The 23,469-nt window shown below is 46.4% G+C and overlaps 1 protein-coding gene across 1 annotated transcript in view; it reads right to left on the bottom strand.

Annotated features, from left to right (window-relative positions):
- Nucleotides 1-23,469, bottom strand: part of lrrk1 (leucine-rich repeat kinase 1) — a 479,049-nt gene that overhangs the window by 61,189 nt on the left and 394,391 nt on the right. Inside the window, exon 28 of the mRNA XM_067971653.1 lies at nt 10,924-11,118. Coding sequence (XP_067827754.1) covers nt 10,924-11,118 — 195 coding nt within the window. The remainder of the gene's footprint in view (nt 1-10,923; nt 11,119-23,469) is intronic.

The following is a 23,469-nucleotide window of genomic DNA, read 5'->3' as shown; positions in this document are numbered from 1 at the left end:
GGGGAGAGGGTCCTGGGCCTCGGATCGGTTGGGGGGAGGGTCCTGGGCCTAGCACTGCTCAGAGAGAAGGTTCTGGGACTTTACCCACAGTAAAGTTGCCAGGTTTGACTCGCCCCTTTACTGGCTGCTCCTCTCAGTGATTCTCCCACTCACCACATTGCTGCTGCTGCTCCCGGCTCTGCAGGAAATACTGGGCCCCATCCCCACCCCCACCCCAGGTCCCTCTCTTCCCCCAAACCCTTATCTCCCAACCCCCAATCCCCTGTCTCCCTCTTCCCCTCTCCCCAGTCCGCTGTCACTCTCCCTCCCCTTGCCAAGCCCCAATCACTGAACCCCACCCCAGTCACCCACACTTCCCCAACAGCCGGTCTGGCTCTCTGTGGCATAAGACGGTGATGTCACGGAGCGGCGGGAGGGGTAAGGGGTGTCACCGCAGTGAGGAGTGTAAAGGGTGAAGTTCCCCTGGGCTGAGAGCGGCCGTGCCCAGGGGCTTCCTGCCCCATTCCGGGGGACTCCTGGGCAGGGTTGGTAGCTGTGCGAGGGGGGTGGGGAGGCGTATGCGGGTGTGTGTGTGTGTGCGGGTGTGTGTGGGTGTGTGTGTGTGTGTGCGGGTGTGTGTGTGTGCGGGTGTGTGTGTGTGCGGGTGTGTGTGTGTGCGGGTGTGTGTGTGTGTGCGGGTGTGTGTGTGTGCGGGTGTGTGTGTGTGCGCGGGTGTGTGTGTGTGAGCGGGTGTGTGTGTGTGCGGGTGTGTGTGTGTGCGGGTGTGTGTGAGCGGGTGTGTGTGTGTGCGGGTGTGTGTGTGTGTGTGCGTGCGGGTGTGTGTGTGTGTGCGGGTGTGTGTGTGTGCGGGTGTGTGTGTGTGTGCGGGTGTGTGTGTGTGTGTGTGTGTGTGCGGGTGTGTGTGTGTGCGGGTGTGTGTGCGTGCGGGTGTGTGTGTGTGTGCGGGTGTGTGTGTGTGTGTGTGCAGGTGTGTGTGTGTGTGTGTGCGGGTGTGTGTGTGTGCGGGTGTGTGTGTGTGTGTGCGTGCGGGTGTGTGTGTGTGTGCGGGTGTGTGTGTGTGCGGGTGTGTGTGTGTGTGCGGGTGTGTGTGTGTGTGTGTGTGTGTGAGCGGGTGTGTGTGTGTGCGGGTGTGTGTGTGTGCGGGTGTGTGTGAGCGGGTGTGTGTGTGTGTGGGTGTGTGTGTGTGTGCGTGCGGGTGTGTGTGTGTGTGCGGGTGTGTGTGTGTGTGCGGGTGTGTGTGTGTGTGTGTGTGTGTGTGTGCGGGTGTGTGTGTGTGCGGGTGTGTGTGCGTGCGGGTGTGTGTGTGTGTGCGGGTGTGTGTGTGTGTGTGTGCAGGTGTGTGTGTGTGTGTGTGTGCGGGTGTGTGTGTGTGCGGGTGTGTGTGCGTGCGGGTGTGTGTGTGTGTGTGTGCGGGTGTGTGTGTGTGCGGGTGTGTGTGTGTGCGGGTGTGTGTGTGTGTGTGTGCGGGTGTGCGTGTGTGCGGGTGTGTGTGCGTGCGGGTGTGTGTGTGTGTGTGTGTGTGCGGGTGTGTGTGTGTGTGTGTGTGTGCGGGTGTGTGTGTGTGTGCGTGTGTGTGTGTGTGTGCGGGTGTGTGTGTGTGTGTGTGTGTGTGTGTGCGCGGGTGTGTGTGTGCGTGCGGGTGTGTGTGTGTGCGCGGGTGTGTGTGTGCGTGCGGGTGTGTGTGTGTGTGCGGGTGTGTGTGTGTGTGTGTGCGGGTGTGTGTGTGTGCGGGTGTGTGTGTGTGCGTACGGGTGTGTGTGTGTGTGTGTGTGTGTGTGTGCGGGTGTGTGTGTGTGCGGGTGTGTGTGTGTGTGTGTGTGTGTGCGGGTGTGTGTGTGTGTGCGGGTGTGTGTGTGTGCGGGTGTGTGTGCGGGTGTGTGTGTGTGTGTGCGGGTGTGTGTGTGTGTGTGCGGGTGTGTGTGTGTGTGTGTGCGGGTGTGTGTGTGTGCGTGTGTGCGGGTGTGTGTGTGCGTGCGGGTGTGTGTGTGTGTGTGCGGGGGTGTGTGTGTGTGTGCGGGGGTGTGTGTGTGTGTGTGTGTGTGCGGTGGGGGTGAGTTGATGAGGGGATTTGTAACATGAAACTGGCAAGTTTAATGATTCTTGTTCAGGATTGTTGGCGTTTCGTGTTCTGTTGATTTTTCTCTGGACACGGTGAGAGGAGCAGGCGACCAATATGAGGCGAAATGAAAAACATTTTCCAGTGATTTAATTGGTTGCTTTTGTGGTGGTTGCTGCTCCTTCATTGTGGATTATTTGCTAGGAGATTAAAGGGCCGATCTTACTGCTGGGCCTTGTGTCTGGGGCCTGTTTTTGGTCCTGAGCCGTGTGTCTGGACCCAGTGTCTGGTCCTCAGCCCTGTGTCTGGGTGTGAGTCTTGTGTCTGCACCCTGTGTCTGGGCCTGAGCCCTGTGTCTGCACCCTGTGTCTGGGCCTGACCTTGTCTCTGGGCCCTATATCTGGGCCCTGAGCCCTCTGTCTGGGCTCCGTGTCTGGGCCCTGTATCTGGGACTGTGTCTGAACCCTGTGTCTGGGCCCTGTGTCTGGGACTGTGTCTGAAACATGTCCCTGAGCCCTGTGTCTGGGCCCTGTTTCTGGGCCTTGTGTCTGGGCCCTGTGTCTGGGCCTGAGCCCTGCATCTGGGTCCTGTGTCTGGGCCCTGTGTCTGGGCTTCAGCCTTGTGTCTGCGCCTGAGCCCTGTGTCTGGGCTCTGTATCTGGGCCGTGTGTCTGGGCCCTGTGACCTGGGCCTGGGCCTGGGTCCTAAGCCCTGTGCCTGGGCCTGTCCCTGGGTTTGGGCCTGGGCATTGGGCCTGGGTCCTGTACCCGAGCCTAGGTCTGGGCCCAGGGTGCCCAAAGTCTGTTCCGTCAGCAGTGACTGAATCCACCTGTATTTTCAGGTTGAGCTTATTTGAATAGTAGCACCTGGCCCTGGAAGAGGGAGGAAAATCAGGTGCTGCATAGAGTTGAGAGGCCTGTGATAAAGCACAGAGTGAGCAGAGTGGGAAGTTGAGAATTTGGTGAGAGGGGTAATTAGGTGTAGAGGGGGAAGGACAGTGAACAGAGAGGAAGAGGTCTGAGAGCAGCCGAGGCAGGAGCGGGGACCGGAGCAGCAAAGGCAAATAAATAAAAGTGGGGGATCGAAGGCCTAAACTCACGGAGCAGCGAAGGCGGGAAATACCAAGGAGTGACGTTACAGGACAGCAGGTAGGTGATTGGTTGGTGAGTATTACTGTTTTTTTTCTCTCTAATTTAGGGCGGGGGTTTAACTAAGAGCCTAAATCAATAACTTAAACCAGATAAATTAATTAGTTAATAAAACTAAGACGAGCAAGAGATTAAAAACTCTAATAAAGTAAGTAAATAAATTCTGGTTCGACAAGCGATGACAGGGCAGGTGTTGTGTGGTAACTGCAGCATGTGGGAGTTGGTGGAGACCAGCGTGATCCCCAGTAACCACATCTGCAGGAAGTGTCTGCAGCTCGAGGAACTTCGGCTCAGAGTTGTTGGGCTGGAGTTCGATCTGCCGACATTACGATGCATCAGGGAGGGGGAGAGTTACCTGGACACTTTGATCCAGGAGGCAGTCGCACCCCTAAGGTTAGGTAGTAGTTTAGATTCATTCAGTGCTCAGGGACAGGAGGATGTGACTGCGAGTTAGGCAGGTATGGGGACCCAGGATGTAGTGATGGAGGGGCCTCAGCCCTTGATCTTGTCCAACAGGTAGGAGGTACTTGCTACCTGTATGGATGAGAGCAAAGACTTCGGGGAGGATGGGCAAACTGACCACAGCACCGTGGTACAGGGGGCCATTCAAGTCGGGGGAGTAAAGAGGAATGTGGTAGTGGTAGGGGATAGTATAGTCAGGGGGATAGACACTGTCCTCTGCAGCCAAGACCGAGCGTCCCGAAGGCTGTGTTGCCTGCCCAGTGCCAGGGTTAAGGACATCCCCTCGTGGCTTGAGAAGAACTTGAGGGGGAGCATGAGGGGGAGGATCCAGTTGTCATGGTCCACGTAGGAACCAATGACATAGGTAGAACTGATTGAATTCTTTGAGGAAGTGATAAGGAGGATTGATGAGGGCTGTGCAGTGGATGTTGTCTACATGGATTTTAGTAAGGCATTTGACAAGGTCCCACATGGCAGACTGGTCAGAAAGGTAAAAGCCCATGGGATACAGGGAAATGTGGCAAATTGGATCCAAAGTTGGCTCAGTAACAGGAAACAAAGGGTAAAAGTCGATAGATGTCTTTGTGAATGGAAATCCGTTTCCAGTGGTGTGCCACAGGGCTCAGTGTTGGGTCCCTTGCTGTTTGTGGTATATATTAATGATTTGGACTTGAATGTAGGGGGCATGATTGGCAAATTTGCAGACGACACAAAAATTGGCCGTGTAGTTGATAGTGAAGAGGATAGTTGTAGACTCCAAGAAGATATCAATGGGTTGGTGGAGTGGGCAGAAAAGTGGCAAATGGAGTTCAACCCGGAGAAGTGTGAGGTAATGCACTTAGGGAGGGCAAACAGTAAAAGGGAATACGCTGTAAACGGGAATATATTGATAGGGGTCGAGGAAGAGAGACACCTTGGAGGTTCTACTGAAGGAGTTTGAGGAGCTTGGGCCTAAATTAATAAACAGAATCGCGAAGGTAATAATCTCTGGATTACTACCTGAGCCACGAGCAAATTGGCATCGGGACAAACAGATCAGAGAGTTAAACATCGCTCAAAGAGTGGTGTGGGAGACAGGAGTTTCGATTCATGGGGCACTGGGACCAGTACTGGGGAAAGAGGGAGCTGTTCCGGGACGGGCTCCACTTAAACCGGGCTGGGACCAGTGTCCTGGTGAATCAAATAACTAGGGCTGTAGATAGGGCTTTAAACTAAAAAAAGGGAGGGGGGAGGGGTCAGGTGAGGGGAAATTTAGAAATCTAATGAGAAAAGTCAAGACATCAGAGCAGTGTAGTGATTTGGGTAAAGATAAGCAGAGTGTGGCAGGAAGGGACAGAGAGTTTGCCAATAATAGAGGTCAACAAGTAAGGTCAAAGCAGGAAAAATTGGTAAAAATTCAAAATTAAAGGCTCTTTATCTGAATGCACGGAACATTCGTAACAAGATAGACGAATTAGTTGCACAAGATTGGGAACTAAATAGTCCAGGGTAGAACCATAGAAAAGATACAGCACAGAAGGGGGCCATTCGGCCCATCGTGTCCGCGCCGGCTCGAAGAACAACCAGGTGCCCTTTCTAATCCCACTTTCCAGCATCCGGTCCGTAGCCCTGCAGCTTACAGCACTTTAGGTGCAGGTCCAGGTACTTTTTAAGAGTTGAGGGTCCCTGCCTCCACCACCAATTCGGGCAGTGAATTCCATACACCCACCACCCTCTGGGTAAAAAAGTTTTTCCTCGTGTTCCCTCTAATCCTTCCGCCAATCAGCTTAAATCTATGCCCTCTAGTTCTTGAGCTCTCCGCTAGGGGAAACAGGTACTTCCTGTCTACTCCATCTGGGCCCCTCATAATTTTGTGCACCTCAATCAAGTCTCCCCTCAGCCTCCTCTGCTCCAAGGAAAACAACCCCAGCCTATCCAATCTCTCCTCGTAGCTGCAATTTTTGAGCCCTGGCAACATTCTTAATCTTCTCTGCACTCTCTCCAGAGCAATTACGTCCTTCCTGTAATGTGGTGACCAGAACTGTGCACAATACTCCAGCTGTGGCCTTACCAGCGTTTTATACAGTTCCATCATTACATCCCTGCTTTTGTATTCTATATCTCAGCTAATAACGGAGAGCATTCCGTATGCCTTCTTCACAACCTTATCTACCTGTACTGCCACCTTCAGGGACCTGTGCACATGCACTCCAAGGTCTCTCACTTCCTCGACCCCTATCAATATATTCCCGTTTACTGCGTATTCCCTTTTACTGTTTGCCCTCCCTAAGTGCATTATCTCACACTTCTCCGGGTTGAACTCCATTTGCCACTTTTCTGCCCACTCCACCAACCCATTGATATCTTCTTGGAGTCTACAGCTATCCTCTTCACTATCAACTACACGGCCAATTTTTGTGTCGTCTGCAAATTTGCCAATCATGCCCCCTACATTCAAGACCAAATCATTAATATATACCACAAACAGCAAGGGACCCAACACTGAGCCCTGTGGCACACCACTGGAAACGGATTTCCATTTGCAAAGACATCCATCCACTTTTACCCTTTGTTTCCTGTTACTGAGCCAATTTTGGATCCAATTTGCCACATTTCCCTGTATCCCATGGGCTTTTACCTTTCTGACCAGTCTGCCATGTGGGACCTTGTCAAATGCCTTACTAAAATCCATGTAGACAACATCCACTGCACTTCCTCAAAGAATTCAATCGGATTTGTAAGGCATAACCTTCCCTGAACAAATCCATGCTGACTATCCCTGATTAAACCATGCCTTTCCATGATGGTACATGATGTTTAGAAAAGACAGGCAGAATGGAAAGGGAGGGGGTGTAGCCCTAATAATAAAGGATGACCTAAGGACAGTGGTGAGAAAGGATCTTGTCTCAGAGGATCAGGAAGTAGAATCAGTCTGGGTGGAGATAAGAAATAATAAGGGGCAAAGGACATTGCTATACCATTGGACAGAGTATTAATCAAGAAATAAGAGGAGTTTGTAACAAAGGTAATGCGATAATCGTGGGTGACTCGTATAGACTGGGCAAATCAAATAGACAAAAGCAGTCTGGAGGACGAGTTCATGGAAAGCATTCGAGACAGTTTCCTGGAACAATATGTCGTGGAACCAACCAGGGAACAGGCTATTTTAGATGTTGTATTATGTAATGAGACAGGGTTAATTAGTAATCTCACAGTAAGGGATCCTCTGGGGAAGAGTGATCATAATATGATAGAATTTCACACTGAGTTCGCGAGTGACGTACTTAAGTCCGAAACTAGAGTCTTGAACTTAAATAAAGCCAATTACATATGTATGAGGGGAGAGTTGGCTAAGGTAGATTGGGAAATTAAATTAAAGGGCATAACAGACGAAAAGCAATGGCAAACATTTAAAGAAATATTTCAATATTCTCAACAAATATACATTCCATTGGAGAAATAAAAACTCCACGGGAAAAGTGACCCACCTTGGCTAACTAAAGAAGTTAAGGATAGTATTAGATTAAAAGAAGAGGCCTATAATGTTGCCAAGAAGAGTAGTGAGCCTGAGGATTGGGAGAGCTTTAGAAACCAGCAAAGGATGACCAAAAAATTGATAAAAATAGAATATGAAAGTAAACTAGCAAGAAATATAAAAACGGATTGTAAGAGCTTCTACAAGTATGTAAAAAGGGAGGTACGAAGCGAAAGTAAACATTGGCCCTTTAGAGGCTGAGACAGGAGAAATTATAATGTGGATTAAGGAAATGGCAGAGACGTTAAACAAATATTTTGTATCTGTCTTCACAGTAGAAAACACAAAAAACATACCAGAAATAGTGGGGAACCAAGGGTCTAATGAGAGGGAGGAACTTAAAGTAATTAATATCAGTAGAGAAAAAGGACATTAAATTGGGCTGTGCAGCGCCCTTGTTTCGGCGCCTCTTCAACATCCAAGATGGCGTCTTGGATACGCACGTCATGCTGGAAACGTGCGTGCGTATCCAAGACGCCATCTTGGTATAGGGGTTTGCGTAGGTGCAGATAACAAATGCTGGAATCATGTAAAGTAGGGAGAAAATGGCTGATTTCAAGTGATAGACACCATTTTGGGACTTAACGATTAACTTAAAGCACAGTCTTAACTCCGACCATCTGAACGTGTCTTAGAGTGCCTGGAGGACCCCCCACCAGCGCTATTTAAAGGGACCATGCAGGATTTACAGGTTAGTGGCTGGATTATTGCTTCTGGCTGCCGAGACATTTGTAACTGTTTTTGGAGGTCTCCTAGACTTCAATACTAGGACTAGGGGGCATAGCCTAACATTTAGAGCCAGGTCATGCAGGAGTGAAGTTAGAAAATGCTTCTACACGCAAAGGTTAGGAGAAGTTTGGGAAGCTTTTCTGCAAACGTCAGTTGATGCTAGCTCAATTGTGAATTCTAAATCTGAGATTGATAGATTTCTGTGAACCAAAGGTATTAAGGGATATGGGGCTAAGGCGGGTATATGGAGTTAGGTCACAGGTCCATCACGATCTCACTGAATGGCGGAAGAGGCTCGAGGGGCTGAATGCCACTGCCACTTGCTGCCTTCTGTATGCACTACCTTCTCCTGCAAGAAAGTGGGACGCGTGTCTGGGCAATGTGCCTGTCATGGTTGAATAGCTGCCAGTGTGTGTGGCCTGTGAGTTGTGGGTCGGTGGCTTGCAACTGTGGTAATGTGTGAGGTTGAGAGGAAGCATCTGATTGGAAGAGTTGAGTACTGATGGAAAGAGTTTGTTGGTATGTGGGTGATGGGGGTGTAGTGTGTGGTGCAGTTGGTTGGAGACGCCACTTGACAGTTGACCTCACTCACCTTGACCACTCATGTCAAAGCATTAAACTTCTTCCTGCACTGCATCCATGTTCATGATGCTGTGCTCCTGGCATTGACTTCGTCCCCCGCTTCCTCCCACTGCCTTTTGGGTGTATGTCTGGAGGGCCTCTTGCTTCGCCCACCCGCAGATATCGGATGTCCCTCCTTCTGTCCAGCTCTTGCACCAAGGCCTCTGGTGCATCAGCAGGGAACCTTAGTGCATGGACTCTCAGATCGGCAGATTGGTGAGGATGTAGATTTAGTGGTGCGCAACCTTTATTCAATGTTTTAATATAACTCATCAGTATGTAAACATAGGGATGTGACCTGCATCTGTGCTTTACGTGTGTGATGTCTGATCTCCGTTCAGATTCCATGCAGACAGCAGGCTGTTATATTCAGCAAATAACAGGTACCAGCTACCTTTAAGAGATTTCTAACAGACAGCCTTTAAGAGATTGGAGCTCCCCCTGCTGGTGGAAAGTGCAAATTGCATGGAATCCTTGTTCACGCTGATTTCCAACGCGGATTGCAGGTGAGTCCTCGGGCCTGACGAAAGTCTCGTCCTGCCTGTGCAGGGACCATTGGGCGCGGGGTAATAGCAGATCGTGCTACCCCCGCCCAAAAACAGGCCCCATTCCAATTTTTCCCCATAGTACTTGAGAAACTAATGGGACTAAAAGCCGATAAATCCCCTGGACCTGATGACCTACATCCCAGAGTTCCAAAAGAGGAGGCTGCAGAGATAGTGGATGCATTGGTAGTGATCTTTCAAAATTCTCTAAATTCTAAAACGGTACCAGCAGATTGGAAGTTAGCAAATGTAACCCTGCTATTCAAGAAAGGAGGGAGAGAGAAAACAGGAAACTACAGACCAGTTAGCCTGACATCAGTCGTCGGGAAAATGCTGGAATCTATTACTAAGGAAGTGGCAACAGGGCACTTAGAAAATCATAATATGATTAGGCAGAGTCAACATGGTTTTATGGAAGGGAAATCATGTTTGACAAATTTATTAGAGTTTTTTGAGGATGTAACGAGCAGGGTCGATAAAGGGGAACCAGTGGATGTAGTATATTTGGATTTTCAAAAGGCATTCGATAAGATGCCACACAAATGGTTGTTACACAAGATAAGGGCTCATAGGGTTGGGGTAACATATTAGCATGGATAGAGGATTGGTTAAAGGGCAGAAAACAGAGAGCAGGAATAAACAGGTCATTTTCAGGTTGACAGGCTGTAACTGGTGGGGTGTCGCAGGGATCAGTGCTTGGGCCTCAGCTATTTACAATCGATATTAATGACTGAGATGAAAGGACCGAGTGTAATATATCCAGGTTTGCTGACTATACAAAGCTGGTTGGGAAAGTAAGCTGTGAGGAGGACACAAAGAGACTGCAAAGTGATATAGACAAGTTAAGTGAGTGGGCAAGAAGGGGGCAGATGGAGTATAATGTGGGGAAATGTGAGGGTATTCACTTTGGTAGGAAGAACAGAAAAACCGGATATTTTTTAAATGAGAAATTATTAAATGTTGGTGTCCAGAGAGACTTGGGTGTCCTGGTACAGGAAACACAGAAAGTTAACATGCAGGTACAGCAGGCAATTAGGAAGGCAAATGGAATGTTGGCCTTTATTGCAAGGAGGTTGGAGTATAAGAGTAAGGAAGTCTTACTATAATTGTACAGGGCTTTGGTGAGACCTCACCTGGAGTACTGTGTACAATTTTGATCTCCTTATCTAAGGAAGGATATACTTGCCTTAGAGGCGGTGCAACAAAGGTTCACTAGATTGATTCCTGGGATGAGAAGGTTGTCTTATGAGGAGAGATTGAGTAGAATGGGCCGATACTCTCTGGAGTTTAGAAGAATGAGAGGTGATCACATTGAAACATAAGATTCTGAGGGGGTTTGACAGGGTAGATGCTGAGAGGTTGTTTCCCCTGGCTGGAGAGTCTAGAACTAGGGAGCATAGTCTCAGGATAAAGGGTCGGTTATTTAAGACTGAGATGAGGAGGAATTTCTTCACTCAGAGGGTTGTGAATTTTTGGAATTCTCTACCCCAGAGGGCTGTGGATGCTCAGTCATTGAGTATATTTAAGGCTGAGATCGATAGATTTTTGGACTCTAGGGGAATCAAGGGATATGGGGAATCGGGCAGGAAAGTGGAGTTGAGGTCGAAGATCAGCCATGATCCATTGAATGACGGAGCAGGCTCGAGGGGCCGTATGGCCTACTCCTGCTCCTATTTCTTACGTTCTTCTGTGCCTGGGAAACAAGAACTGGTTTGTCGTTTGTTCTTTATCTATTGCTATATTTTTTCTCCTCACTCTGTGAAATGCCTTGGGATGTTTTGTACATGAAAGGCATATTAAGAATAAAAGTTGTTGACCCTTCACCTTCCTGACCCTTCACCTTCCTTACCTTTTCAGGCTTCGTATCCCAGCACTCGATCATCAGATTATGCATTCTGGAAAACTGCACTTCCTCCAGGCTTCCTAGCAAAGGTCGCACTCCTTTTGACAGCTTTTTCGCAATCTGTGCCTGGTGTTGTCCGAGGTCTGGCCGTTGTCCAGACAGCAACTCATACAGGACCATTCCGTATGAAAACATGTCAACCTTAAAAAGCACAAAGAAAAGTGCCTTTGTAGATTTATTTGTAAGAATGTTTGGAAACTTGCTGCATGCTCTCCTTTCATTAATTGGAAATTACACTGTCACACAAATGTTCAATTTTTCACTATTCACCGTGTAACGCCCGTTGTTTCGGCGCTACACGGCCTCTCCGACATCCAAGATGGTGTTTTGGATGCGCACGCACGTTTCCAGCGTGACGTGCGCCAGACGCCATCTTGGTATAGGAGTTTGCGCAGGCGCAGATAACGAACGATGGAATCATATAAAGTAGGGAGAAAATGGCTTCAATCAGTGTACAACGCTGATTTAAAGTGATAGACACCATTTTGGGACTTAATGCTCAACTCAACGTACAGTCTTAACCCCGACCATCTGAACATGTCTTAGAGTGCCTGGAGGACCCCCCCACCAGCGATATTTCAAGGGACTAAGCAGGATTTACAGGTTAGTGGCTGGATTATTGCTTCTGGCTGCCGAGACATTTACAACTGTTTTTGGAGGTCTCCTACACTTGAACACTAGATCGTGGGGACATAGTGTAACATATAGAGCCAGGACGTGCAGGAGTGAAGTTAGGAAATGCTTCTACACGCAAAGGGTGGGAGACGTTTGGAACGCTCTTCTGCAGACGGCAGTTCATGCTAGCTCACTTGTGAATTCTAAATATGAGATTGATAGATTTCTGAACCAAGGATGTTAAAGGATATGGGGCTATGGAATTAGGTCACAGGTCCACCATGACCTCACTGAATAGCGGAACAGGCTCGAGGGGCTGAATGCCACTGCCATTTGCTGCCTACTGATATGCGCCACCTTCTCCTGCAAGAAAGCGGGACGTGTGTCTGGGCAATGTGCCTGTCATGGTTGAATAGCTGTCAGTGTGTGTGGCCTGTGAGTTGTGGGTCGGTGGCTTGCAACAATGGTAATGTGTGAGGGTGAGAGGAAGCATCTGATTGGAAGAGTTGAGTACTGATGGAAAGAGTTTGTTGGTATGTGGGTGATGGGGGTGTGGTGTGTGGTGCAGTGGGTGGGAGACATCGCATGACAGTTGACCTCACTCACCTTGCCCACTAATATCAAAGCATTGAACTTCTTCCTGCACTGCATCCATGTTCATGATGCTGTGAGCCTGGCATTGACTTCGTCCCCCGCTGCCTCCCACTGCCTTTTGAGTATATGTCTGGAGGGCCTCTTGCCCCCTCCCCCCCCCCGCGGATATAGGATGTCCCTCCTTCTGTCCACCTCTTGCACCAAGGCCTCTGGTGAATCAGCGGAGAACCTCGGTGCACGGAGTCTCAGATCAGCAGATTGGTGAGGTCTGGCATGCAGATTGGAGGATGTGGGATTTAGTGGTGTGCAACTTTTATTCAATGTTTTAACATAACTCATCAGTATGTAAACATAGTGATGGGACCTGCAACTGTGCTTTACGTGTGCGATATCTGATCTCCGTTCAGAGTCCGTTCAGACAGCAGGCTGTTATATTCAACAAATAACAGGTACCAGCTACCTTTAAGAGATTTCGAACAGACAGCCTGCCTTTAAGAGATTGGAGCTTCCCCTGCTGGTGGAAAGTGCGAATCGCATGGAATCCTTGTTCACACTGATTTCCAATGCGGATTGTCGGTGAGTCCTCGGGCCTGACGAAAGTCTCGTCCTGCCTGCGGAGGGACCATTGGGCGCGGGATAATAGCGGATCGTGCTACCCCCGCCCAAAAACAGGCCCGAGCCAATTTTTCCCCCATTGTATCCTTATTGCTCTAAATACCTTTTTTGTTTCTGTACCTCAGACTACTGCTGTCACTGAGACTTTGCTCCAACCGCTGAGAGGGTTTTCACAGCTGCTCAGGCTGTCGGATAAGTTTTGTTTACCCAGGATAGTAAACAGGAAACCCTTCTGTGGGATTTTTGACTGTTTAACCTCGGAAAAGTTTATGGTAATTTATATTAAGACATTGCTATTCAGCTGTACAGAAGTTAAATCCATAACTCACAGCTTTTGGGAATAGGGATTGAGAGAATGATGTCCATTAATACAGGACAAAGAGGAAACTGAGTGTAATATTTTGGAATGGTTCCAGGGGCTTTGGTCGAACTGCCATGGAAATACTGTGGGGAGAGTTCTGATCCACGGTCTATGTTTGATTGGCAACTCAACTGGCCAATCCCCAGGCACAGGGAGCTGGGGGAGGGTCAAAGGTCAAGCCTTGGTTACCTGTCCAGTTGGAAAAAAGAGGACAGCCTGCGAGAACTTGGGGCAGGATTTTAACAGTGAAAAACGGGTGGGTCAGAGGCAGGGGGGGGCATTGAAAATTGCCACAATTTCAGACCCTCCACCAACCCGGCTATTTCCGGTTTTCACCGGGGCGGGACGAAGGGCAGGCATCCGACCCGCTCCCAGGAGGTGGGCTGGTCACTAAAACCTTTCAAGGGGGCTGCGGGCCTCCATTTTGAAAGATTTTGTGATTTTAGCCTCTGGGGGCCGGGATTCCCGGGCCACCTCCTTCATTCCGTGTGAGAGGAGGCGAGAAGGCCCGAAACTGCAGGTAAGAGCCTTTACAGCACATTCTGTGGTCCGGAGGAGCAGGAGTGCCTCCCCCAGGCCCAACAAGCCTACCTGCAGTGACTCCCCCCACAACGATTGCGGATGCCCTGAACGATCGCAGTCCCCCACAAATGATCGTGGACCCCCCCACAATGATCGCAGACCCCTACAATGGCCCCCAATCCTGACCCCCCGCCTCGGTGACTGACTCCCCGATGACTGACACCCGATTGCCCCCCTGTGATCCCCGATCCCCCCCGCCCTATGACTGATTCCCCCGACTGACCTTCCTCCCCTCAACTGATGACGGACCCCTCCCCCCCATGACCCTCATACCCCCGGTGCCCCTGTGCCCACCCATGCCCCCCCATCCATACGATCTAAGACTTACCTGAACTCACCTTCTCACATCCTCTTCCTTGCTCTGCTCCCGTCCGACTGAGACCAGCCTGTCAATCAGGCCGGCCTATCGGACGACAAAAAATAAAAGATGTCCTTACGTCAAAATCGTAAGGATGTCCGGGAAACCCGTATTTCCAGCATTCCTGTCCGTGATCCGACCCCCCGCCCCCTTCCCGGCTCGGAGTCAAAATCCTGGCCATGGGCTGGAACCAATCACAGGGGATGAGACATCTCTTTTTAAGGTTAGAACCATTCAGCTTAACAAATACTGACTTGTAAAGAGTGAAGCTAAACCCGTATCGGGGATACGTTTACGCCATTTGTTATTTTTGATGTTACAAGAAGCAGAAAAGGTTAGATTGAATTTCACGACAGACTGAGTCGTTCAGTCCTGTAATTAGGGTAAAATAAATCAGCCTGCTAATTTACAAATGGCCTTGTCTCACTCAGGTATTCATCAGTCTGCCTTCCGGGAGAGAGGAGAAACACATGTACACACAATGAGGGGTCTCATGGTTACAGCCCCAGGTCACGCTATTGTGTGACTAAAAATTGGGCAGCAAAGGTAAACTCCTGATTGTAAGGGACATGTAGTCCACTTACAGGAGAGCACAGTGACGATGAATGCAAGATAATATCTTGTGTGGAACCGAAATATGTATGCAGGATGTTACTTTGTTTATGGCTTTAAATGCCAAATGGATTAGTAAATAATAGACAAACATTGAATTAATACCAATAATCTAATATATTTATATTGATATTTACAGTCCATATTCAACTATACTAACTCCTGGTCTAAGGATAATATTAAATAATTTGCAATCTCTATGCTAAACTATATTTTATAAATAACTCTGATTATATGCAGCTATTATTTTCACATTATGGGAGTGTCTGGTCAGCTGATTCTCATCAAAGGTTCAGACAATCCCTCTTCACAGATTCCAGATTAAACTCAAAGGTTTTTTGAAAAGCTAATACATTCCCGGAAACAGTTTCCAGATCTTAGTGGAAATTAAATATCCGTCACCCAAATTCAAAAGCAGCCGCCAATTACGCGTAAATCTGAACCAAACACAAGGCGTTTTTGTGTCTGAACACTGTGTCATGTGGTTCATCGCTCAAGCAAATAGCCTGGAGTCAGCTGATGATTCCTTGAAGCACACGATTGATTTAGGCTCGAATTTGAGTTCAGTGAGTGCAGCTGTTTTTAACCCATTATTCACCATGGCTGAGTTAAAGGAGAAAATACCAAACCAACATTTAGACAAAAATAATTAATTTTAGTCAGAGCCTCAATAAAATGGCCGACAGAGGAATTTCAAACAAATGTATTTGAGCATCACATTGTATGAAAAAATAACTGGGGCCAAATAAATTACCCTGCACAGCACCTGCTTTCCTCACAAAGCTGGACGAAATGTCGGTGTACCAAGAAATATCTTTGTATTATGTTTTCTAAAATGTTTAGACAATCAAGACCTCAGTCAGCGATCATTATCACAACCACAACCCACTCCTTGCACTCTCTCCTCTTCCAGCTCCTCAGCAGTCTCTGGAACAGATAGGCCTTTCTGCGGCCGCAAACGTGACTCCAGGATGGTATGCTGCCTCCCTGGTGCTAGGGTCAAGGATGTCACGGAGCGGCTGCAGGGCATTCTGGAGGGGGAGAGTGAACAGCCAATAGTCGTGGTCCATATTGGAACCAACGACATAGGTAAAAAAAGGGATGGGGTCCTGCAAGGTGAATTTAAGGAGTTAGGAGATAAATTAAAAAGCAGGACTTCAAAGGTAGTGATCTCAGGATTACTACCGGTGCCACGTGCTAGTGAGTATAGCATCAGGAGAATAGACAGGATGAATGCGTGGCTGCAGGGATGGTGTAGGAGGGAGGGATTTAGATTCCTGGGACATTGGGACCGGTTCTGGGGAAGGTGGGACCTGTACAGGCGTGACGGGTTACACCCGAGCAGGACTGGGACCAATGTCCTTGCGGGGGTGTTTGCTAGTGCTGTTGGGGAAGGTTTAAACTAGAGTGGCAGGGGGATGGGAACCTGAGCGGGGAGTCAGAAGGGAATAAAGTTGAGAGCAGCAAGAGAGGGGAAGACCCAGGGGAAATCTACAATACAAATAGTACAAACAGTTGTTCAAGAACAAGTGAAAGGGAAAAGCTTAGAGCAGCAGAAAGAAAGTGTACTTTAGGCACGACAGATAAAATAAAAACTAGAAGGCGTAAAGCGATTAACCCAGCATCAAAGCTGTGGCAGGGGGTTGGGAACCTGAGCAGGGAGACAGAGGAAAGTGTGTCAGGAAGGGACAGAAGATATGGAGTAAAAGGTAAAGTGTTAAAAAAGGAAAAAGCAGGAACTAAGTGTCACAAAACATATTTGAAAGTTCTTTATCTGAATGCACGTAGCATTCGTAACAAAATGGACGAGTTAACGGCACAAATAACTACGTATGGGTATGATCTTGTGGCCATTACAGAAACATGGCTGCAGGGTGACAACGACTGGGAATTAAATATGCCAGGGTATTTAACAATCAGGAAGGACAGGCAGGAAGGAAGGGGAGGTGGGGTGGCTATGTTAATAAAGGAAGGAATCACTGTAATACAGAGAAATGATATTGGGACAAAAGACCAGGACAATGAAACAGTTTGGGTAGAGATAAGGAATAATAAGGGGAAAAAACACTTGTGGGCGTAGTATATAGGCCTCCTAATAGTTGCAACTCTGCTGGAAGAAGTATTAATCAGGAAATAGTCGGGGCATGTAATAAGGGAACAGCTATAATCATGGGGGATTTTAACTATCATATTAACTGGACAAATCAAATTGGGCAGGGCAGCCTTGAGGAAGAGTTTATTGAGTGTATTAGGGATGGATTTCTTGAGCAGTATGTAACTGATCCTACAAGGGGGCAGGCAACCTTGGACCTGGTCCTGTGTAATGAGCCAGGATTAATTAATAATGTCCGAGTTAAGGATCCCCTTGGAATGAGTGACCATAACATGGTTACATTCCATATCCAATTAGAGGGTGAGAAGGTTGGTTCTCAAACAAGCGTACTGAGCTTGAATAAAGGAGACTATGATGGTATGAGAGCGGAATTGATTAAAGTGGACTGGGAAAATAGATTAAAGGGTAAGACAGTACATGAGCAGTGGTGTTCATTCAAGGAGTTATTTTACAACTTTCAAAAAATATATATTCCACTGAGGAAAAAAGGGTGTAAAAGAAATGACAGCCATCCATGGCTAAGTAAAGAAATTAAGGATAGTATCCGACTAAAAACAAGGACATATAAGGTAGCCAAACTTAGTGGGAGGATAGAAGATTGGGAAGTCTTCAAAAGACAGCAAAAAGTAACTAAAGGATTGATTAAGAAAGGGAAGATAGATTATGAAAATAAATTAGCAAAAAATATAAAAACAGATAGCAAGAGTTTCTACAGTTATATAAAAAGAAAAAGGGTGGCTAAGGCAAACGTAGGTCCCTTAGAGGATGAGACCGGGAAATTAATGGTGGGAAACATGGAGATGGCAAAAATGCTGAACAAATATTTTGTTTCAGTCTTTACAGTAGAGGACACTAAGAATATCCCAACACTGGACAAACAGGGGGCTCTAGGGGGGGGAGGAGCTAAATACGATTAAAATCACTAAGGAATTGGTACTCAGTAAATTAATGGGACTCAAGGCGGATAAATCCCCTGGTCTTGAGGGAAGTGGCAGTAGGGATTGTGGATGCTTTGGTAATAATTTTCCAAAATTCTCTGGACTCGGCAAAGGTCCCGGCAGATTGGAAAACTGCTCATGTAACACCCTAATTTAAAAAGGGTAGTAGGCAGAAGGCTGGAAATTATAGACCAGTTAGCCTAACATCTGTGGTGGGTAAAATTTTGGAGTCTATTATTAAGGAGACAGGAGCGGAACATTTGGAAAAACATAATTTAATAGGACAAAGTCAGCATGGCTTTATGAAGGGGAAGTCATGTCTGACAAATTTGCTTGAGTTCTTTGAGGACATAACGTACAGGGTGGATAAAGGGGAACCAGTTGACGTAGTGTATTTAGACTTCCAGAAGGCATTCGACAAGGTGCCACATAAAAGATTATTGCTCAAGATAAAGAATCACTGGATTGGGGGTAATATTCTGGCATGGGTGGAGGATTGGTTATCTAACAGGAAGCAGAGAGTTGGGATAAATGGTTCATTCTTGGACTGGCAACCAGGAGCCAGTGGTGTTCCGCAGGGGTCGGTGCTGGGTCCCCAACTCTTTACAATCTATATTAACGATTTGGAGGAGGGGACCGAGTGTAACATATCAAAGTTTGCAGATGATACAAAGATGGGAGGGTAAGTAGAGAGTGAGGAGGACATAAAAAACCTACAAGGGGATATGGACAGGCTGGGTGAGTGGGCGGAGATTTGGCAGATGCAATACAATATTGGAAAATGTGAGGTTATGCACTTTGGCAGGAAAAATCAGAGAGCAAGTTATTATCTTAATGGTGAGAAACTGGAAAGTACTGCAGTACAAAGGGATCTGGGGGTCCTAGTGCAAGAAAATCAAAAAGTTAGTATGCAGGTGCAGCAGGTGATCAAGAAGGCCAACGGAATGTTGGCTTTTATTGCTAGGGGGATAGAATATAAAAACAGGGAGGTATTGCTGCAGTTATATAAGGTATTGGTGAGACCGTACCTGGAATACTGCATACAGTTTTGGTCTCGATACTTAAGAAAAGACATACTTGCTCTCGAGGCAGTACAAAGAAGGTTCACTCGGTTAATCCCGGGGATGAGGGGGTGGACATATGAGGAGAGGTTGAGTAGATTGGGACTCTACTCATTGGAGTTCAGAAGAATGAGAGGCGATCTTATTGAATCATATAAGATTGTGAAGGGGCTTGATCGGGTGGATGCGGTAAGGATGTTCCCAAGGATGGGTGAAACTAGAACTAGGGGGCATAATCTTAGAATAAGGGGGTGCTCTTTCAAAACTGAGATGAGGAGAAACTTCTTCACTCAGAGGGTAGTAGGTCTGTGGAATTTGCTGCCCCAGGAAGCTGTGGAAGCTACATCATTAAATAAATTTAAAACAGAAATAGACAGTTTCCTAGAAGTAAAGAGAATTAGGGGTTACGGGGAGCGGGCAGGAAATTGGACATGAATTTAAATTTGAGGTTAGGATCAGATCAGCCATGATCTTATTGAATGGCGGAGCAGGCTCGATGGGCCGATTGGCCTACTCCTGCTCCTATTTCTTATGTTCTTATGTTCTCCCTCCTGTCCTTCCTTCATCTTCCCCATACAGCCTTTCAGTTTCTTCAGTACCCCGATAAGGTACACCTCCCCTGCCCTCCCTGACATAACATGCTCTGTTCCTGCATGCAGACTACTCCTCATTAGCTCACCAATCGACCTTGTCGTCCCTGCCAACACAATGCATCGAAAGTCTTGTCCCTGTTTCTCTGCCACTGTCATAATCCAGCTCTCAGCACCACACAGAAATGCTGCCTGGACACTCTCACCAGACATACATTTCCATCTCAGGAGGTATCTCATGTTACTCATGAGGAACACTTCCGTTCCCCAGTCAGACAATCTCCCGGGTCTATCACTGAGCTCAATTATGCAATTCTCAGGACTGATCACCATGTTTCATTATTAAAAACTCATACTCCGTGCCGACATTTTTACTCAAATTCATGTGTCAGCCAGACTACATTCTCATTTCCAATTAAATTTCTGATGGCTTCATTTTTTTTCTTGCAAGGATGAACTGCTGGCTTCGTGGTTACAGGAACAAAGTAAAATTTAAAATTCTAACTTTGCCGATTCAATAACTCAAGAGCTTTGCTGAAACTTCATAGTGTCACAATACGAGAAACATCTTACGGGCAGCTGAAGTACGAAACAAACAGCCCAGGAGATAATCTGTGTGTTGCTCTGGCTGGTAACAATGGGACTTCCTGAAAACCTTGGCAAAGCTTCTCCCTCTGATACCACACTGCATGAACAGCAAACAAAAACTATTCTAAAAGGTGAATTGACTTCCGACAACAACCCCAACAGTGAGACAAGTCAGGAAACATCTCACTCCATGAAAATGCAATAACTCCACCCAATAAAAACTCACTCCTGGGCCAGCCACTCGGAAAGAAACAACTTCCACATATAGTGAGTGCAGAGGCACTGCAGCCTGGTGTATTTATAGTTACTGTAGAGAGACTGCAGGATGGTGTATTTATAGTTACTGTAGAGAGACTGCAGGATGGTGTATTTATAGTTACTGTAGAGAGACTGCAGGATGGTGTATTTATAGTTACTGTAGAGAGACTGCAGGATGGTGTATTTATAGTTACTGTAGAGAGACTGCAGGATGGTGTATTTATAGTTACTGCAGAGAGACTGCAGGATGGTGAATTTATAGTTACGATAGAGAGACTGCAGGATGGTGAATTTATAGTTACTATAGAGAGACTGCAGAATGGTGAATTTATAGTTACTGTAGAGAGACTGCAGGATGGTGTATTTATAGTTACGATCGAGAGACTGCAGGATGGTGTTTTTATAGTTACTATGGAGAGACTGCAGAATATTGTATTTATAGTTACTATAGAGAGACTGCAGAATATTGTATTTATAGTTACTATAGAGAGACTGCAGGATGGTGTATTTATAGTTGCTATGGAGAGACTGCAGAATATTGTATTTATAGTTACTATAGAGAGACTGCAGAATATTGTATTTATAGTTACTATAGAGAGACTGCAGAATATTGTATTTATAGTTACTATAGAGAGACTGCAGGATGGTGTATTTAGAGTTACTATAGAGAGACTGCAGGATGGTGAATTTATAGTTACTGTAGAGAGACTGCAGGATGGTGTATTTATAGTTACTGTAGAGAGACTGCAGGATGGTGTATTTATAGTTACTGTAGAGCGACTGCAGGATGGTGTATTTATAGTTACTATAGAGAGACTGCAGGATGGTGTATTTAGAGTTACTATAGAGAGACTGCAGGATGGTGAATTTATAGTTACTGTAGAGAGACTGCAGGATGGTGTATTTATAGTTACTATAGAGAGACTGCAGGATGGTGTAATTATAGTTACTGTAGAGAGACTGAAGGATGGTGTATTTAAAGTTACGATGGAGAGACTGCAGGATGGTGTATTTATAGTTACTATCGAGAGACTGCAGGATGGTGTATTTAAAGTTACGATGGAGAGACTGCAGGATGGTGTATTTATAGTTACTGCAGAGAGACTGCAGGATGGTGTATTTATAGTTACTATGGAGAGACTGCAGGATGGTGTATTTATAGTTACTGCAGAGAGACTGCAGGATGGTGTATTTATAGTTACTGTGGAGAGACTGCAGGATGGTGTATTTATAGTTACTGCAGAGAGACTGCAGGATGGTGTATTCATAGTTACTATGGAGAGACTGCAGGATGGTGTATTTATAGTTACTGTAGAGAGACTGCAGGATGGTGTATTTATAGTTACGATGGAGAGACTGCAGGATGGTGTATTTATAGTTACTGTAGAGAGACTGCAGGATGGTGTATTTATAGTTACTATGGAGAGACTGCAGGATGGTGTATTTATAGTTACTGTAGAGAGACTGCAGGATGGTGTATTTATAGTTACTATGGAGAGACTGCAGGATGGTGTATTTAAAGTTACGATGGAGAGACTGCAGGATGGTGTATTTATAGTTACTATGGAGAGACTGCAGGATGGTGTATTTAAAGTTACGATGGAGAGACTGCAGGATGGTGTATTTAGAGTTACTATGGAGAGACTGCACGATGGTGTATTTAAAGTTAAGATGGAGAGACTGCAGGATGGTGTATTTATAGTTACTATGGAGAGACTGCAGGATGGTGTATTTATGGTTACTACAGAGAGACTGCAGGATGGTGTATTTAAAGTTACGATGGAGAGACTGCAGGATGGTGTATTTATAGTTACTATGGAGAGACTGCAGGATGGTGTATTTAAAGTTACGATGGAGAGACTGCAGGATGGTGTATTTATAGTTACGATGGAGAGACTGCAGGATGGTGTATTTATAGTTACTGTGGAGAGACTGCAGGATGGTGTATTTATAGTTACTGTGGAGAGACTGCAGGATGGTGCATTTAAAGTTACGATGGAGAGACTGCAGGATGGTGTATTTATAGTTACGATGGAGAGACTGCAGGATGGTGTATTTATAGTTACTGTGGAGAGACTGCAGGATGGTGTATTTATAGTTACTGTGGAGAGACTGCAGGATGGTGTATTTATAGTTACTATAGAGAGACTGCAGGATGGTGTATTTATAGTTACTGTGGAGAGACTGCAGGATGGTGTATTTATGGTTACTATGGAGAGACTGCAGGATGGTGTATTTATAGTTACTGTGGAGAGACTGCAGGATGGTGTATTTATAGTTACTGTGGAGAGACTGCAGGATGGTGTATTTATGGTTACTATGGAGAGACTGCAGGATGGTGTATTTATAGTTACTGTGGAGAGACTGCAGGATGGTGTATTTATAGTTACTGCAGAGAGACTGCAGGATGGTGTATTTATGGTTACTATGGAGAGACTGCAGGATGGTGTATTTATAGTTACTATGGAGAGACTGCAGGATGGTGTATTTATAGTTACTGTGGAGAGACTGCAGGATGGTGTATTTATGGTTACTATGGAGAGACTGCAGGATGGTGTATTTATAGTTACTGTGGAGAGACTGCAGGATGGTGTATTTATAGTTACTGCAGAGAGACTGCAGGATGGTGTATTTATGGTTACTATGGAGAGACTGCAGGATGGTGTATTCATAGTTATTGTGGAGAGACTGCAGGATGGTGTATTTATAGTTACTATGGAGAGACTGCAGGATGGTGTATTTATAGTTACTGTAGAGAGACTGCAGGATGGTGTATTTATAGTTACTATAGAGAGACTGCAGGATGGTGTATTTATAGTTACTGCAGAGAGACGGCAGGATGGTGTATTTATAGTTACTATGGAGAGACTGCAGGATGGTGTATTTATAGTTACTGTAGAGAGACTGCAGGATGGTGTATTTATAGTTACTGTAGAGAGACTGCAGGATGGTGTATTTATAGTTACTATAGAGAGACTGCAGGATGGTGTATTTATAGTTACTATAGAGAGACTGCAGGATGGTGTATTTATAGTTACGATCGAGAGACTGCAGGATGGTGTTTTTATAGTTACTATGGAGAGACTGCAGAATATTGTATTTATAGTTACTATAGAGAGACTGCAGGATGGTGTATTTATAGTTACTATGGAGAGACTGCAGAATATTGTATTTATAGTTACTATAGAGAGACTGCAGAATATTGTA

Source organism: Heptranchias perlo, chromosome 34 (genome assembly GCF_035084215.1).
Source record: "Heptranchias perlo isolate sHepPer1 chromosome 34, sHepPer1.hap1, whole genome shotgun sequence".
NCBI classification, from domain to species: Eukaryota; Metazoa; Chordata; class Chondrichthyes; order Hexanchiformes; family Hexanchidae; genus Heptranchias; species Heptranchias perlo.
The sequence above is the reverse complement of the archived record's forward strand: the minus strand, read 5'-3'. Positions and strand labels throughout refer to the sequence as shown.